At 25.3% G+C, this 18,980-nt stretch overlaps 1 protein-coding gene across 3 annotated transcripts in view; it reads right to left on the minus strand.

The window, feature by feature from the left end:
• Positions 1 to 18,980, minus strand: part of LOC135927885 (protein SSUH2 homolog) — a 78,588-nt gene that overhangs the window by 36,565 nt on the left and 23,043 nt on the right. For 2 of the 3 annotated variants that reach the window (XR_010572201.1, XM_065464126.1), the window contains exon 1: positions 8,419 to 9,247. The exons of the other annotated variant lie outside the window; for it this stretch is intronic. Coding sequence is in view for 1 of the 2 variants with exons in the window: in XM_065464126.1 (XP_065320198.1) it covers positions 8,419 to 9,232 (814 nt within the window). In the remaining variant the exon portion in view is untranslated. Of the gene's footprint in view, positions 1 to 8,418; positions 9,248 to 18,980 lie in introns of those variants that run through there. 3 annotated transcript variants of the gene reach the window in all.

An 18,980-nucleotide genomic window follows, 5' to 3' on the forward strand; every position in this document is an offset into this window, starting at 1 on the left:
AAATAAAATATCAAAACCACATCAGGCGCGTAAGCAGCGGGGGGGGGCAGGGTGACAAATCCCCCCCCCCCCCCCCCAAGCCAAAAAATGCAGATGCCGGATGATATTTTTCAAAAATATTATTGTTTATATTAATTTATATTTGTTAATATTTATTCCTATCTCTAGTGTTGTTAAAGTTACTTTTGAAACATAACTAGTTACAGTTATTAGTTACATTGGCGACAAATGTAACTAGTTATTAGTTACAGTTATTTTCCAAAAATAACTAGTTACATTATAAGTTACTTTGTACATCATTCATATAACGCATTTATTTACTGAACGAATTTATTTAATATAAAAAAAGGTATACAAATTATAATCATTTGTTTAAAAAAAATATACAATTTATTTATATTAAAAAATAAGTAATTAGAAAAAATATCAAATAATAGAATATTTATATTTACATCGAATTAAAATATCCTATATTTTTCATAAAAATTTGAGTTTAATAAATGTTAATTTGCTTTTAACAACAATTGGATTTCAAAATTTTTATCTAGGAGGCGCGCTCGTTTCTCTCCAAAGATGAGCTTCCCTAGACTGAATAAACGCTCTACAAGAGCATTTGATGTAATAACAACATTATATTTAATAAAGAGTATTTTTAATTTTCAATAAATTCATCATTATCAATAATATTTTGACGCTTTAAATCAAAAAATCTAACTACATCTAATGATGTTTGTTGCGAACATGAGCCATTTATGTTAGATTCACCGCGAGGTATTAAAGTATTTATTAAATTTAAAATTTCCATCTTTTTTGATCTATTTGTATTATTAATTTATAAATAATTATGTAATTTAAGTTACCTTTTTTTAATACTAGCTAATATAGCATCTTTTAAAGGTTGACAATATTTTAATACTTGAACACCTTCCAGACAGACAAGTATCTGTGTTATTGTTGGGGTATAATAATCTAGATACATATATTTTTCACCTTCTAGTATATCAATAGTTTTAGCTACTGGTTGCATAATCTAATTTTTTTAATTGTAAATTATTTATAAGACATTAATTTAAATTTACACTGCAATATTCTTTAATAAAATCACGATCTTGTGATATAAATCTACACAATTCTAATTCATCACATAATAAATCGAAATCCAAAGGCATTTCATTTATAAGTGATAATATTTTAGATAAAGATGTATAAAAAGAACCCCATCTTGTTACAATGGGATATGGCAGCTGAGAATGTAATCTCTTTTTAATTTGCTCAGCTGATGGCCCAGATTTGTTTTGTGTATTCCACAAACGTTGACATTTAGATATAGCAACCTTATACACTTTCCTATAATCCTCATTGTTTAAAGGTATTTTATTGGCATCTTGTGTTGCCACTAAGTTTAATGTGTGAACATTTTCGATGCCTGGTAGTCGGAGTAATTTATATTATAATTGATTAGCCCAGAGGAAGACATTATATCTTCTATTGAAATGTATTCAATATCTGAATCATTATCTTCTTTATTTAGATTTCTACATATATATTTTTAAAAGTAACTAGTTACTTTTGGCAGTTACATTGGTAAAAATATAACTAATTACAGTTATTTTTTAGCAAAAATGTAACTAGTAACAGGTTAACAACAACACTACCTATCTCATATATATATTAAATTACATTTATTTATCACATTCACCAAGTTATTTATCAATTAATTTCGAATTTAAGTTTTCCTTGGCGTAATATTTACCTATTATTTTCAAATTTCTAGTAGCGTAATATTTATCTAAATTTCTAGTCAAATAATAATTATCTCTGAAACTCCTTGTTCGGGGAGAAATAAATTGCAAACTTGTTCAACGAGATAGAGTCTCCGTCATCAAGCAGTAACAACTTTTATGGAGTTAGAAGAGGCGATTATTAATGTACTGAAATATCATAATGGCTTGAAAGAAATATTTCCTCAGAAGCAAGAAAATTATTGGATTCAATAATTATTCCAAATTTTTTTTCTCATTAGAATGTATTATTTAATTATACAACTATTTTATGTAATACTTTTCAAAAACATGATATTAACTTGATTAAGAAGATGAGAATAGCGGAGCATTTTATTAGAACTCAAGAAAATTAGAGCTAATGTTGATGAAGAATTTCATATTTTATATGTTATTGTTGAGTCAAAATCAGAGCTATACGTGTTTAATATTTGTCTCCCTCGACTTGCAGCAAGACAAGCTCATCGTCAAAATATTAATATAGGATCAGTAGAAGAGTATTCTAAAACAAATGTCCCCTCTCTTAGATGTATTTATAACACAAATAAATGAATTGTTTTTAATTCATCATGCAGCACTTACCAATCTGCAGATATTACTTCCACAAAAGCTTTCCCAACCTTTTTCAGATGGTGATAGAAAAAAAAATGAATATTTGTTAGATTTTTATCATGAAGATGTTAAAGTATCTTATGATACCTTATTAGCTGAATAACTATGATTAAAAGATTAACTATGGTTGATATAGTCCTAAAAAATGCTATGGATGCTTTCAAACACATTTCACGACCCGGATTTTTTTTCAAAATTTTTTCCCGGCCCGGGTTTTTTTAAAAATAAATTTTCAGGCCCGGCCCGTATAGCTAATAATGGCGATTTCAAATATTTAGTTTTAAAATATACAGCCCGGCCCGGATATTTTTTTTAAAAAAAATTTCAGGCTCAGTCCGTATGTTTTTTTAAATAAATAACGAGCCAGGCCCGAGTATATTTAAAAAAAATTAAAATACGGTCCGGCCCGGGGGCCGCGCCTGCAGGTCTCTGAAAAACATACCTAAGAAGTACAACTGAAAGTAGATTGAATGGTTTGGATCTTTTGAATATTCATAGGCATTTAACGCCGTAAGGATGAGATAATTAAAAAATTAGCACAATCCCAACGAAGATTGGATTTTACATTGTAAATATATAACATACAAAATACCATTATTCCTAAGAAACTTTTTGTGTATTAATTTATATTTCCAAAATTTAAATTTTTTATACTTTATATATAAATTTTAAAGAATCAAAAAATTCAAATTTCTATTTTTGGTCATTTAAGTGATTCATATGGTGGTTATATTCACTTTATATTTTATAATTCACATTTATTTTATAGTTTTTCAATGCCGCCAGTTATATCCGTTTAATATTTTTTAATTCACATTTATTATATAGTTTTTTATATGCCGGTTTATATATATAATTTTTTTATATTTCACATAAATTTAAAATTGTGTATTAGAAATAGTTATTAGTCTTATTAAAAATTATTATTATCCACCCCCTCCCCCCAGACCAAATTTCTGCGTACGCGCCTGAACCACATATAAATCTTTACTATTTTTTTTTTTAATATTTCAAACTATACTAATCATTAAAATATATTACTATAGTTTAAAAAATCGGTTTAGACATAGGCAAAGGTTTTGATAACGGTTTGATTATATCCTTTAGAGAATATTTATTAAGGTTCGAAAAATTATAATTGTGCATTACCTTTTGAGGTTCTAATTAGTTAAAACTCTCGTATAATGATTTAAGTGTATATGCTTTTCTATAAATAATTATAACAAGTATAATGTGTTTTCAAAGTTCAAACCAAGGACCCGAACCTTTATTTAAAATGGTTCAGTTTGGTTATTGTTCAGTATGTAAAAGATTATAATGGTTGCGGATCTTAATTATAAAGTTTCGGTTTGGATCAGCTAATTGTAAAGGTTTATAAAGGTTCATTCGATTATAAATATTTTATTTATTTTTATTGAAACAACACCTGGATTCATATTTATTCGTTATGGCGATAACACAAATTTTAACCCCGAAAAAAGCCCTTTTCAGAAACTTATGTTGAGGGAACCGCAAGTACTACAAGAGCAAGTTTATATAATTTTGGATATTAAAATTTCTTTGATTCCAAATATATAAAAACTGATGATTTTTTAGATTAATTAAATACAACTAAATCAAAAATTGGTTATTTAGATATTTTGCATACTAAAATATAGGAAATAGGAATGCTCTAACACTATATGAAGTGGTTTAAAAATTGTAGATCAATTTAAGTCATAGTGAAAGATTAATACATACTTCTTATAGATATTAAACAAATATTTTGATCATTTAATATTCATAAACAAGGACGCAGATATGGTAAAATATGTAATACACCATAAGGAAAAGAATGTAATAAAAGGTAAATTATTTATTTTATTTTGGCAGAAACCGGTTTAACTTTTTTACAAAAGTTCTTTTTACTCCTTCAAAAAATAATTACATCGGTTCGGTTACCGTTCAGATATTTATAAAGGTTTAGCGGTTCATCCTGGTTCACTCCGAGTCCATGGTTCAAACAGAACTAATATTATTATTTTACGAACTGGCCTAAGCTCAAAACTTTTATTATCTGAATCTGAACTAATATACGTTAAGATTCGGATCCCTGAAATGGATGATATTAAAAAATTTTTAAAAAGTATTATAATGTTAAAAGAAGGCAGACAACAATAATAAATACTTATTTAATATTAATAATTAATGAAATCTAAAATGAATCTTTAAACGTTATTAATAATAAAAAAATCTTTTTCTTAACAATTTTCAGTATAAAAATTTTATAGAATGTGAAATAAAAAAAAGAAGATGATAATTTCTCTGAATAAAAAGAAATGTAAATTTTATTATTTATATCACAAGAAAGTAATAAATATTTCCTTCCATGTTATTAGTGCTGGTGAGATATTATATATAATATGAATATCTGATCTAATTATTATAATTTATGCATTTATAAACCGAACGCAATCGATTAACTAAATTATATATTAATGTTTGTTCAATTCGTGTATTATTATATTTATATATATATAAGAATACGACTAGTATAGTTAATAGATTATATACGGAGATATATTTCAATTTATATTGTTATACTATAGAATATATAATGTTATGATATATAAACACGTGTAAAAAAAATAATTGTGTAAATATATATTAAAAATATTTTACATTCTACTTGTATTTAACAGCTAAGATATCGATTTTTTTGGTATTTCGAGATTTAGTGTATACTTTACACTACACACAATTTTGTTTTTAAAATAAAACTATTTAAGACGATTGGGAAAAGGAAAGAAATTGATTTTTGTTAAAAAAAGGTTAAAAAAGTGTCGAGTTTTGAAATCAATAATAATCTTTAAAAGAAATATGTAAAATAAGATTCTTTTTTTGTATAAAATGATAAAAACCTATAATTATATAATTTTATTTGTTATATTTAATCTCAAAGTAAAAAAAAGTAGAAGAAAATACATTCTTAAAATCTTCAAGCAGGAGGGGGGGATGCTAATTTTTTATATATTTAATCCATTGACCAAAGTTAAGTATATACATCAGAGATCTGCAAATTTCAGCCCGTTAAGATTTTTTGTATGCCAGGCTCGTTATTTAAATGTTTGTTAAGTCCGTCCAGGGTGCCGATTTTTTTCACTAATTTCCGATCGTTAAAATTTTGCGAAAATTAGGTCGACCAGGTTTGGACGTTTATATCTTTTTGGGCAAATTTTCCAGCCAGAAAATTTATGTCTAATTCAATGCCATTAGACCTATGGTTCTCTCTATTTCCACGTTTTATAAATCAATTGATTTTGAGTATTTGTAATTGGATCATATCATAAATAATAACTTTTTAATTTTTTGTAAATTTAGACTAATAGGATTTAGTGTTTAAATTAAACAGCCCTTAAAATATAAAGAAATATGCATATTGTAACTTATTTTTAGTTTTAATCAAAGTCAATATGTATTAGAGGTCTGCATTGGGCGGGGTTTCGGCCCGCCCGCATCTAAGTGGGCGGGTGGATGGGCGGGTAAAAAATTTGCGAGAATGGGCAGGCGGGTTAAAAAAAATTTGAAACTATGGGCGGGCGGGTGGGCGGGTTAAGAAATTTAAACAATGAGCGGGCGGGTTAATTTTTGTTCAAAATCAAACTATAGAAAAATCATAATTAATTATATGATCAAGAACAATTTTTATTGTACCAATCTTTTTTTTAAAGTGAAGAACGCTTAACTAGTTCGACATCTTTATCTAATTGTTCTCACCATATATAATGTCTCAAATGGATTTCATTGATGTAATACCCGAATGTCCCCAATGCAATATATGTAAAAATCTTTTTTAAAGTGAGTACGGAATGATTAATATGCCATTCCAAAATAAAATATCGTCATCATTTTCTATTTCATCTATTCTTATTCTAGAAGCTTGTAATTCTGATGCTTGATTTTGTATATTTGTACCATTTATTAATATTTTTACTCTTCTTAAAATTTGATCTTTCGCGGTTTCCTCTCTAAGTTCTTTTCTTGGTAGAGTTAATGTGTCATAAGTAAGATTTCTTTATTTCACTGTTTTATTTTCGCTTGTTATTCTATCATCCTTTTTCTCTATTGGGTTTCGCGATAAAGCATCTGCAATTATATTATTAGCACCATTCTTGTACATTATATCATAATCATATGCAGATAATTTATAAGCCCAACGTAATAATCTTTGTTTTGTTAATGAGCTTAAATCTCTGTTATTACCATATATCTATATTAAAGTTTTTGGTCTGTTCAAATTTTAAATTTTCGTCCATACAAATAGTTATGAAATTTTTCTACACCGTTTAATATTGCTTTTGCTTCTTTGTCTATTGTAGAATAATTCTTCTCAGCGTCTTGTAAAGTTCTTGAGGTGTGAGCTATTGGAAATTTGTTACCATTATCATATTTTTGCATGAGTACAGCTCGAAATTCTTGGTTAGATGCATCTGTTTCTAATATTAACTCGAGGTCCGTTTTATAAAACTGTATAGTATTTTATTCTGTTACTATTCCGAATAGCATGAAAACGATTATGAAAATAGCACGGTATTTTATTTTGGAATGGCAGATTAATCATTTTTTACTCACTTCAAAAAAGAGTTTTACATATATTGCATACGGGACATCCGGATCTCACTTGAAGAAGAGGATATACTTCAAACGCATATCCTATTTTGGTGGAAACAACAAGAGATTTGCTAAAGCCATCACGATAAGCAAGAAAAATATTGGCAATTCCTGCACCTAGTGCTTCTTCTGAACGAGGATTCAGCATTGCTGGAAGGTTTTTAGAACAAAGAAGTGTTTGTACCCAGAAAATGTCGATTCATTATTATTTTTGCATTATAATTACATATAATATCAATTATATATATATATATTCATTTCATAAATATTCTATTTGATCAAATAAATTGTCCATAATTCAAATCGAATATTTATTTTGTGCTTAAATTAATTTCCTAAATTAGAAACTTTTTGTAGAGGTGTAATGCTGAAATATTTTTATTAGATGCTTAAAAAATTGAAAGAATGACCATAATTAAATTTTATAAGCGAATTTTTTTTATAAATAAGGGGCGGGCGAGTAAAAAATTTTAGACTAATGGGCGGGCGGGTAAAGAATTTTAGATAAATGGGCGGGATAGGCGTGTATATATTTTTTTAAAAACTATGGGCGGGCTGGGCGGGCGGGTTAAATTTTTTTAAACATTGGATGGGCGGGCTTTTTGTCCAAAAACCCACCCAATGCAGACCTCTAGTTGGAAGTATATTCATTGCCTAAAACTATTATATTTCCTCTTTCATCATATAGGGTACAATGGTTCGGCATTTGTTGGAAATTTTATGAAAGCCGTAACCTTAAAAAGAATTATATTATCATTTTTTCTTGAAAAACATCATTTTAATCATTTAAAATGTACTAAATTATATATAATTATGTCCTCAAAAATAGTTTCCACAAACTGTAATAAAAAATATTTTGTAATTTACATCTTCTTAAGTTGACCTTATTTTATTTTTTAAATTGAATCATTTTTTTATTAAAAAAAATTTAAAAATAACATTTGAACAAAAACTATATTAAAATAGAATTTAATATATTTAAAAAAATACAATAAGATATTTAAAATAATAATAATGCAATATAAAGGATAAGAAGACAAAAAACTTAGATAATTGCTTAGGAACACATCTATTAGAGTTAAATGTAAAATAATCCATGATCCCCATTGATTTGATAATATTTTACAAACCTAAAATCTTAAAAAAATTGAATCCAGGTAGAAATACTTATTGGATACGTGATGGTTCAAGGAGATTTGTACCTTTGGCCTAACCTAACCTATTCGAAATTATTAAATAGATTTAAAAAAATCCTGCTCGGTTATTAAATTCAAAAATATTTTTCATTTGATATTTTATTTACTAGCTCTTTTATTGATTTTTAATTTTAATCATTATTTTTTGTTATTTTAAAAGTATACATCATATTAATTACCATTCTCGAATCGCCCTGCGTTTGAATCCATTGATAAGTGATAGTTTTTATGCTTTAGTTTAAATGATTGCACGTAATCGAAAACCAAATTGTCTTCAAAATCTTGAGGTGTTGCAAATATGATAGTACTCAATATGAGTGTGGAATGAATAAATGGTCTCAACAATGATAAAAAGTGCAATGTCAATAATTCGGGTTGACAATCTTTTGAAAATTTATAGTGCGGTATGAATAATGGCACACCGCTATCTCTGGTCATCGATAGATTCCGAGGGATGATGTCAAGTTTGTTTGGTCGATGAATTTGATTATTTTTGGATACATTCTTATGCCTTGTTGAACTATTATCCTCTTCTAACGAATAAATCATTTTTACGTTATATTTACTGAGTGATAAGTTACTATAATCAATAGCTGATTTGACAATGCTGTTATAAGCTCTGTCTTTAGGGAGGTATTTAATATGTGTGTGATACAAACAATCTTTGCTTAATTTTACATCATTAGTTGGTTGTGAATTAAAATTATAGTAATAATCACAGGAATTTAAGGGTCTATTAGCGTTAGGGAAATTTTGGAAATAATTATTTGTATCATCTATCTTATCGTATAACATTCTGCATGCATGTCCGTTGTGGTTAGCAGCAGAAGTAATTAAATTATCATAATTCCCAAAATCACGATGTAAATTATATTCATCATGATGATTTAAATACTGTTGGCTGATACCGAAGGAATTTTGTTTGTCGATGATAAGAGACAAATCTGGCAATTTTTTCCCCTTTTTAACGAGGTATTCATTCGTATTGAACATTTCCTAGAGTGTCCAATCTTGTTTAGTCACATTAATTCTTAAAATTTAAGTTTATATTATCATTAGTGTTACTATAAATCTCCATCTTTTAAAAATATTTTGAGGTCGTTTTTCAAAATTCTTATATAAACTAGTATTGAATATAATTATGAATGATGATATTATATGGCTATGAAGTCCTTTCACTGAAGGTATTATTAGTTTTTTATAAGCTATTTATATTCAATTAAATAAATTTATTCTCAGCATTTAATTCAATACTAATTATTATATCTATTTTTTAATACCTTATATGGTAGATAGGTGATTAATTTTTTTTATTTTAAAGTTTTCATTTAACCGATAAATACATATTCAAAATTAATTATCATTTTGGAACAAAATTAATGCGACAATATTTTTATAGTATATATAGAGTATAATTTTATTTAATGTAAATGTAATATTAAATTACAATTTTTGCCTGAATGATATTTTATATTTTTTTAGATTGTTTTTTTTTTGAGTATAAATCTCAACATAATATTATAACTTTGAAATTGATCAAAATTTGATTTGCCATATAAATACATTGTTTATTTTATTTTATTTTTGGATTTATTTAATTATTTTTAAGGAGTGGCGATGAAGCTATTATCATTTAAGAGTGCTATAAAAACCAAAAGTGAATTTGATTTTAGGCGTACAAAATACTTTGCCTAAATAGAATATATATATATAATTATTAGATGTCATTAATAATTTATAAGCTAGCCAGCTATATAAATATTTTTCGGCCGATTAAGTTTAATTAGTTAAATGCATTTATGTAATGATTTTATAGCCAGATAATTTATTAAAACATAGTTTTAAGAAAGAGGTTGGAATTTTTTTTATTGAAATTAAGGACGAATGCATATATTTAAAAAAGATCACCCTTCCCCCTCCCACCACTAAAAAAAGGAGCATCTTATCTTGTTAAGTTTCTACCTTCATTTATCACCCCCCCCCCCCTTCTCCCATAAAAAACAAATTCAATTAAAGACGGTTTAAGTGCTTTCTAGTGTACTAATAATTGCAAAAAAAATTCTATTGTGGATGTAAATAAATTAATGATAAAAAATTTAGTATAAAAAAAAATTTTACATAGATGAATACGGTATCCCGTTATAACAGAGAAATCATTACAGAGAAACAATTATAGAGAAACTTTTACAGAGAAAACAATTATAGAGAATGTCGTTTATAGAGAAACTTTTACAGAGAAAACAATTATAGAAAATGTCGTTTATAAAGAATTATTTTATAGAGAATGTATTTTGCAGAGAAATTTTTATAGAGAAAACAATTATAATGCCATTTATAGAGATGTCATATATAAAGAATGATTTTACAGAGAAAACAACTATAGAGAATATGATTTTATCATATAATATTATTATATTTAGTTAAATAATTTTTAACGCTCTCAAAAATAATTATTGAGTAGGTACTTTTGTTAACATATATCCGTAATTTATTATCATAAACTTTAGATAATCTTAAAGTCATGATAAATAAGAAATAAATCTTATACAGAGCTCTTTCTTATATTTTATGAATGCTAAATTAGAGAATAGAATACCATTTGTATATGAAGTTTTTATAAGATAAACCTAGATAATCATCATAAATTTTTATTCATATACCAATATAAAAAATGCAATTATATGATTAAATTTTAAATTTATATTGTGGGATAAAGCCCTTAAATAATCCAGCATAGTTTTTGAATGATATTAATGTTTTATGAAGTAACTATTGCTACTTACTTATGAAAAATATTGTACCTAGTGACCAGTTATATTTAAAAAAAGATAACTAGTAACTGTAACTAGTTAATTTTCACAAATTTAACTAACTTAACTAATGACAGTTACATTGAAAAAGTAACTTTTAACAAAACTATCTATTTTCTATTTTAATTTGTATTCTTATTTCTAAAAATAAATTTCGCGAATTCCTCACAAATCATGTCAAAATTTTCTTCTACCATTAACTCATCTAATAATCGAAAAACCTTGTACAACAAAGATAATCAAACAATATCCTGTTCCAATTGTAATATTATTCTTACAATAAAAACCCAATTATTCGCTTTTATAAGGTAATTCTAATATTTAATATTATTTCAAATATTGTAATTTCTCTTTTCTCTTTGACTATGCGAGCCTAAGTAATAGTTACACAAATACAAAAATGTTATATATTATATAGATATAACATTTTCTTTATAAAATTCTATAAAATACATTCTCTATAAAATCATTTTCTGTAAAATTATTTTCTATAAAATCCTTCTCTGTAAAATCATTTTCAGTAAAATCATTCTCTATAAAATTATTCTCTATAAACGACATTCTCTATAATTGTTCTCTAAAAGTGCTCTATAAACGTCTTTCTCTATATAAAACCTTCTCTATAAAATTTTCTCTATAAACGATATTCTCTATAATTGTTTTCTCTATAAGTGCATCTCAATTTTTGTTTTCAATATAAAAGTTTCCCTGTAAAATACATTCTCTGTAATGGTTGTAATGGCGTGTCCAATCTTTTAAAAAAATCTTTCGCCAATAAGCAATAAACTATTTTATTATAAAGTTAGAATAGCCAATTATATGTGGTCTTATTTAAATGGCAGAATGGCCTGATAAAGTCATCTCACCAGAAAAACACCTTCATTGCACTCTCTATGAAAAAATAATTTTTCTTACTTTAGAGCATGGGCAATAGTGATCTCGATCGGGCCTAATTTTTGAAGCCCAAAATTTATAGAAAAAAATTTGTCCGACCCGGCCCTATATACAAAGATATTTTGTCCCAAAAAGAAGCCGACCAGAAATAAAAAAAAAATCATTTGTCGCCAAGCCCGAATTTATTTAAATATAGAAAAGTTTAATATTTTTTTTAATTATAAAAAATAAATAAAAGCCTTGTTTCTTGTAAGAATTTAAAAAATATATCAAATAATTCCACAAAATTTAGTGAAAACTTAATTAAAAAATTTAATCCCGACTCGACCGGATTGAAATTTTTTTAAAAAATATTAGGCCAGACCAATCCCGAAATTATTTTTCCTAAATAGGCCCTGTCCGTGATTTGCAAATCTCTAATAGAAGTTAAGGGGGGGGGGGTCGGCTACTACAAAAGGATTTTTCACGCTTGTATTGGATAGCTTTAGGCTCACTCACTTATTAGAGGCAAATGACGGGGTTGAAATTATATATATTATTTTAAAAAAATATTGACCTTTGCTTATTTTTATAATGACATACTTTATACATTTTTGGGGGAGAGGTGATGCAGGGGGGGGGGGGTGTTTATTAACTTAAAATGAGATTTATCAAAACAGATAAATTTCCAAGGGAATAATATTTTTTAAAAGTGATATGCGACTCGTACCAAGACAAGCCTTTCTTTTAAATATTAATGTTAGAATAAAAAAATATTAAGAAATAAATATCTTTATGCCCCCTTTGGATAATTTTTTAAGCCATATAACTAAAAACTTGATTTTTTAAAGAATATTGCCTAAGCCAGGCTTTTCCTTGAAAAGGCAGTGGACAGAGAAATATTTTTAACAAATGTTACATATATATTTTGAGCGGAAATTTATTAATATTTTAAAGTCACTTACTAAATACAGATTTTAGAGTATAATTCTTGTATTTTAAATATTTAAATTACATTTTTTTGTTTTTTTATAATAAAAAAGTGAAAAAAATTATGAATAAAAAATTAAATATTTAAGATATAAAATTATTAAATAAATTTATTTGTAGCTTTATTATTGGTTTCCTCTTCTAGAATTTGTAAATTATCTGTAAAAAATTTATTTAATAAACCATATTTTAGATTTCAGATTCCGATGAAGATTTTTTAGAATGCATTAATAATGTAAAAGATAATGATAGTTAATTAATAAAAAAAATTATTAAAATATAAACAAATCTTTTCCCTCTAGGTGCCAATGATTATGGATCTCATTCAACTTGTCTTTCCTTTCTTTTTCATTTAAAATCTTCTTGTCATACCTTACGCCTGGTAGCAAAGGCAAATATTAAAAAAAGCAATCAATCATCCTCTTTCACCAGTTTGCATCATACAACGATAAAAATATTATACTTTATAGAAATGTTTAAGCTAGCCCAAATCATTTCAATAATACATAAAATGTATAATAGCAGTTTGCAGTTCCATGTCCTACCTAATGGAATAGTCTATTAAATGTAATCAATTAATTTGGGGAGCTCCATTTGAAACTTGCAAAATCGTTCGGTTGATGAAACAAGCAAAGCTAAAAAAGAACTGGGAACTACTCTAATAATGATCAGTCCAACTATAGCAACTATTTATATTTTCCAATTCAACCATTTTGAAATCAAATGTTTGTTTAAAAAAAATATAATTAAAATGAAAGCAGAGTTCCCCAAATCCTCCAAAATCGCTATAATTTTCCAACTCATATTCATAAAAGGGGAGATAAATGATTAGCACAATTTAGAATAATTAGAAAATCATATTATATATATGGGGTTATGTTAAAATAAAGAAATTCAATTTATTTCCTTTTATTTTTGCTTGGGTTTTATTTTTGAAAGTTTACAAACTATTTTTATTAGATTATTATGGGTGATTAAAAAATATATTTTATTAATTAAAAAATCAAAACTTACAAAAACCAGAAGTTCTTTCCGACCAATATAAATTTATAGACTGGAACGAACCTTTATAAATTTCTAATAACCGACCCTTTTAAAATTTTAAACGAATAACCGGAATGGAACGGAAGTGTTTTTTTATTTATAATGGTTGGAAATCCTAATTGAAAGTGTTGCAATTTACAGGATCCTTCTAATAAAGTAGGCCTTCTATGTAAGTATCTAAAAATTAAGGAGACCTTCTTCGCTTTAGTACAATCTTACCGTTATCTGACTCTGTTAAAAATATGTTTTTTTATTATACACCAAATAGACGATATTAACATGAACGCTTTTTGAAAAATTAATAAATATTTTATTAGTACTAATTTAATATAAAACAGTATTTATAAGTTTTATATTAGACTTATATTATATATATTTTAATCGAATTATTTATACACCCAGGGTATGCTGGCTGCTAATTTTGGCGGCTCGGGGCAAATTTTTTAAAAATAAAATATTAATTATTAAGATAAATAGATAATAGATAATACAAATTATAAATACATTTTTCATAAATAATATTATGTTTCTTGATATAATATACAAATAAGACAGAAAGAAATTAAACAATTATATTTCAAGTTATTTATGAAATACTAAAGAAATTTAATTTTAGAAATGATTATCTAAAAAGACATGTTGGAAATGTTTATGAGAGATTTGGGATTTCAAGATAATATATTTTTTATAATTATATAAACATACTCCCACTTTACTTAAAATATGAATAACTGTATTTTAAAAGATTTAAAATAATTAATCATTTATATAAACAAAAGTGAGATTTTTATTCTCCATCATTTCTTGTTACAGAGTTATAAGAAAAGAGATCTATAATTTGCAATAAATTTTGGCTTAAAAATGAACAATATTTGGCGTTCTGCAGATAACTCGTCTGTAAATTTTAAAAAATATTAGTGTTTTTACAGAATTAATACACACTATAAAAAATTAAATACTTGAAGGATCTAATTTTTTTGAATATATTTTGATAAATTCTTATATAGAATTTATCAATGCGCCTTTTTGAAGCGTAAAAAGCTCAGTTCTTGATTTGATATATTTTATTTTATATTTATATAGATATAGGTTTATTCTCCAAGTAAAGTTTTACTTCTTAATCAATATAAAAATGCAATATATGTAACCAACCGGTATATAATTAAAAACATAATTTGAATATACCATCCGTGAAATCCGATTGAAGGCCCGCATAGGATCGGTTTAGCTGGAAAATAAATCCCACAATTAATTTTTAAAAAAAATAGCAATCCTCTTCAAAATGAAAATAATTTACATTTATATTAGAGACCTACAGACCCCGATCGGAGTGGACCATAAAAAAAATAAAGTAACAAATTACAGACCCGTAAGTGCCTAAAAATTATTTAAATAAAAACCCAAGCCAACCCGACCATTTATAAAAAATAAATTTAAATTATATCAATCAAACAGTTTGGAAATCATATAATCACAATCATTTGGCATTCATTTATTGTTAATATTTTCAATTTCATTTCGAAAAATTTACTAGAGCGCGAAAATTATTTAACATAACAAAATTTTGTCCGGGTCTTGAGCAAAATTACACATTAAGATTGTGACCTCTGCTGGTATCATATTTATTTTAATTATTCTTTTTTTAAATTTATAGAAATTATTTAATTTCATCAAATATATCATGTATTTAATAATTCTTACAAGCTAAATTAGATTTGCATGGAGTTTAAAATATATGGAAATGTGTTTCAAATATACGTTCATGTATTTGATTTTTAGAGTTGTTTTCTACAGTATATAATGTTAGCGTCAATCTCTTTTTTCCTTCAATATGTAATTATTTCAATTTTAAATCATTTTTAAGTGATTTGCATATTTAAATATCTGATTTTACTGGTATTTCAAAAATTCCTTAGTTAGGTGTATTTGTTGTAGGAAGTCTTGTAAAAAAGCCCGATTCAAGTCGATTTATGAAAACGTCCCGAATAAAATTTAGGCAAAATATATGTAAGTCTCGAGATTTGATAAAGATGTCCACTTTCTGCAATCTATGAGCAATGAGAAAAATCTCTAGGATTGCATAATATTATTTTGATTAAAATATTAATTGGGCCATTTTTAAAAATCGACCCAAATCGAACCTTTTAACAACACTAGTTGTAGTGCAAATAATGTTTAAAGTTAAATTAGTTAGTTTTGAGAATTCCTACCGCGTTTTCTCCAAACGGATAATATTTTTGCTTCTAATAGATAAGTTGACCACGTTTACACTTCTAAATTGTTAGTGTTATTCGATGCTTTACCTAGCATTCTAGCTATTTTTACAATATACAAGCTTGATGTTTAAGCCGTATGATTTCCTTCAGTATTTCGATTATTGTTAATAAGTTAAATATGGTTATTAAAAATTGATAAGTGGTATAATAAAATTTGTTTCAAAATATTTGAAAATAATCTTTATATTCTTCAAATTTTGATATCTTGGAATAAAGTTAATTTATATAATAGTTTAAAATTAAAATAAATTATTAAAATAAATGAAATTTGTCAGAGTCTTCTATATCTTTTTTCGCCAATTTTAAGTAAGATTAGAAAAAAGATATAATAATGCATTTAGTTTACCAAAATATCTCCACACATAACTAATTTTATTATTATTAGTTGTTTCATAATTTAAAACAAGATGTTTTAATCCGTCTGATTCCATTTAAATTTATTTTATGAATGAATGATTAGAATCGAATAGTAGATTCGTCAATAAAATTCTTATTTAATTATATATTCAAATGTGAAAATTATTTTTTAAATTGATTAGTCTTTCAAATACTGTAGGAAAAATTATTCACAAACTTTAAAAATAAATATACTTTCATACAACAATAGAATGAAATGAATATAAGGCAATTTTTTGTGAATTTTAATATTTTAAAGTTTGGTGAAAGCAGATAAAAATTAATTCGCTGATCAATGGTTACCTATTTTTCTTCGGCAAGAGCCTATAAATTGCGTCGAATTAGCCAAATTCTCAACTACATCTAAGCTTTAAATCAAGAATTACAATGTAGGGGAGACTGGGGCTAGCTAGGTAAACCCCGGGGCTTGGCAAACTACTTAATCTCATTTTAAAATTAAATACACTTGAAGGTTAAAATTTTATCCTAATATAGTAATTATTAGTTTATAGACAAAAAAAATCTTTTAAAATATTTAATTATTAAAAATTTTATTAAAGAAATAAAATTTTGATGAAATTTTCAAAATATTTTTACATGACAGAATTTTATTTTTATTAAAATCTTTAATCATTTATATGTAAATTAAATTTTATAGCAAAGTTTAAACACTTTTCTATAATTTGGGAAAGTTTTATGAGTTTTTTTTATATCTAGATATTATTTCAATCATAATGTGTCAATTTAGAGCTAGGGGCTTGCTAAATCATACACGTCAATTATGGCAGTTAATAATGAAAAATTTTTCAAAATCTTGTAAAAGCATTTTCATGGCTGTATTATGATTGGTATTTAGGATTTATGCTAAGAAATCATAATCTTTCCTTAAAATCCTTATTTTTTTTATGTCCAAAATGTTAATTTAATTAACCAAAATTAAGTTTCTATTTTTACAGTTTCCCATTCAAAAAAGGAAAAGCCCCAATCAAAAAAGGAAAAGTTTCAATCATAAAAGGAAAAGGTCCGATCAAAAAGGAAAAGTGTCAATCAAAAAAGGAAAATTCCCAAAAAGAAAGGAAAAAGTCCGATCAAAAAAGGAAAAGTATCAAACAAAAAAAGGAAATGGTCAAACAAAAATGGAAAAGGTCCAATCAAAAAAAGAAAAGTGTCAATCGAAAAAAGAAAAGTGTTAATCAAAAAAGGAAAATCGTAATTTTTAAAATTTCTTGACAATTTTTCTTAAATTTTTATATTTTTGTTATTCCTTCTTATTTTACTTCTAACTTTTAGCGATTTCTTTACGTTATTTTTCTTACTGTATCTTTTCTCAATTTATTTCTAACTTTTTGCGATTTTCTTTACTTTATTTTTCTTACTGTATCTTCTCTTAATTTATTTTTCTTCTTATTTTTGATAATTCTTTTGTATTTTTAAAAATAATTTATAAATTTAGGTCCATTTTTTTTAACAATTCTTTATGTTTTTTTTATAATACATACAATATCCTTTTTATGATTTTTTCATTGTAATCTTTTACATACATTTCTAACTTTTCAATTTCTTTAAGTCATTTTTAATCTCTATTTTTTTGAGCTTTCCTCAATTTTTCTTCTTCTCATTTTTGATAATTTTAAATATAAGAATTTAAAGATGATTATATTTTATTAATTTACATATCGTTTGGTATTACAGTTCAAACTTATTTAATTTTAAAAAGGTACATTATAACCAAACGATTAATTTAATTTAGCAATTGTAATTATAAATAATTTGATATTTGTCTACCAAAAAAAATAAATATAATTTTTAAAAATAATTATCAAAAATGAGAAGAAAAAAAATTGAAAAAAGCTCAAAAAAATGAAGATTAAAAATGACTTAAAGAAATTGAAAACGTTAGAAATGTATAAAAGATTACAATGTAAAAATCATAAAAAGAATATTGTATGTATGATGAAAAAAAAACGTAAAGAATTGTTTAAAAAATGGACCTAAATTTATAAATTATTTTTAAAATACAAAAGAATTATAAAAAATGAGAAGAAAAATAAATTAAGAGAAGATATAGGAAAAATAAAGTAAAGAAAATCGCAAAAAGTTAGAAATAAATTGAGAAAAGATACAGTAAGAAAAATAAAGTAAAGAAATCACAAAAGTTAGAAATACAATAAGAAGGAATAACAAAAATAAATAAAAATTTAAGAAAAGTTGACAAGAAATTTTAAAAAATTACGATTTTCCTTTTTTGAATGGGAATTTACCTTTTTTGATTGATACTTTTCCTTTACTTTTGGGAATTTTCCTTTTTCGATTGACACTTTTCCTTTTTTGTTGACACTTTTCCTTTTTTGA

This window comes from Gordionus sp. m RMFG-2023, chromosome 4, assembly GCF_954871325.1.
Source record: "Gordionus sp. m RMFG-2023 chromosome 4, tfGorSpeb1-WG-v2, whole genome shotgun sequence".
Lineage (NCBI taxonomy): Eukaryota > Metazoa > Nematomorpha > Gordioida > Chordodea > Parachordodidae > Gordionus > Gordionus sp. m RMFG-2023.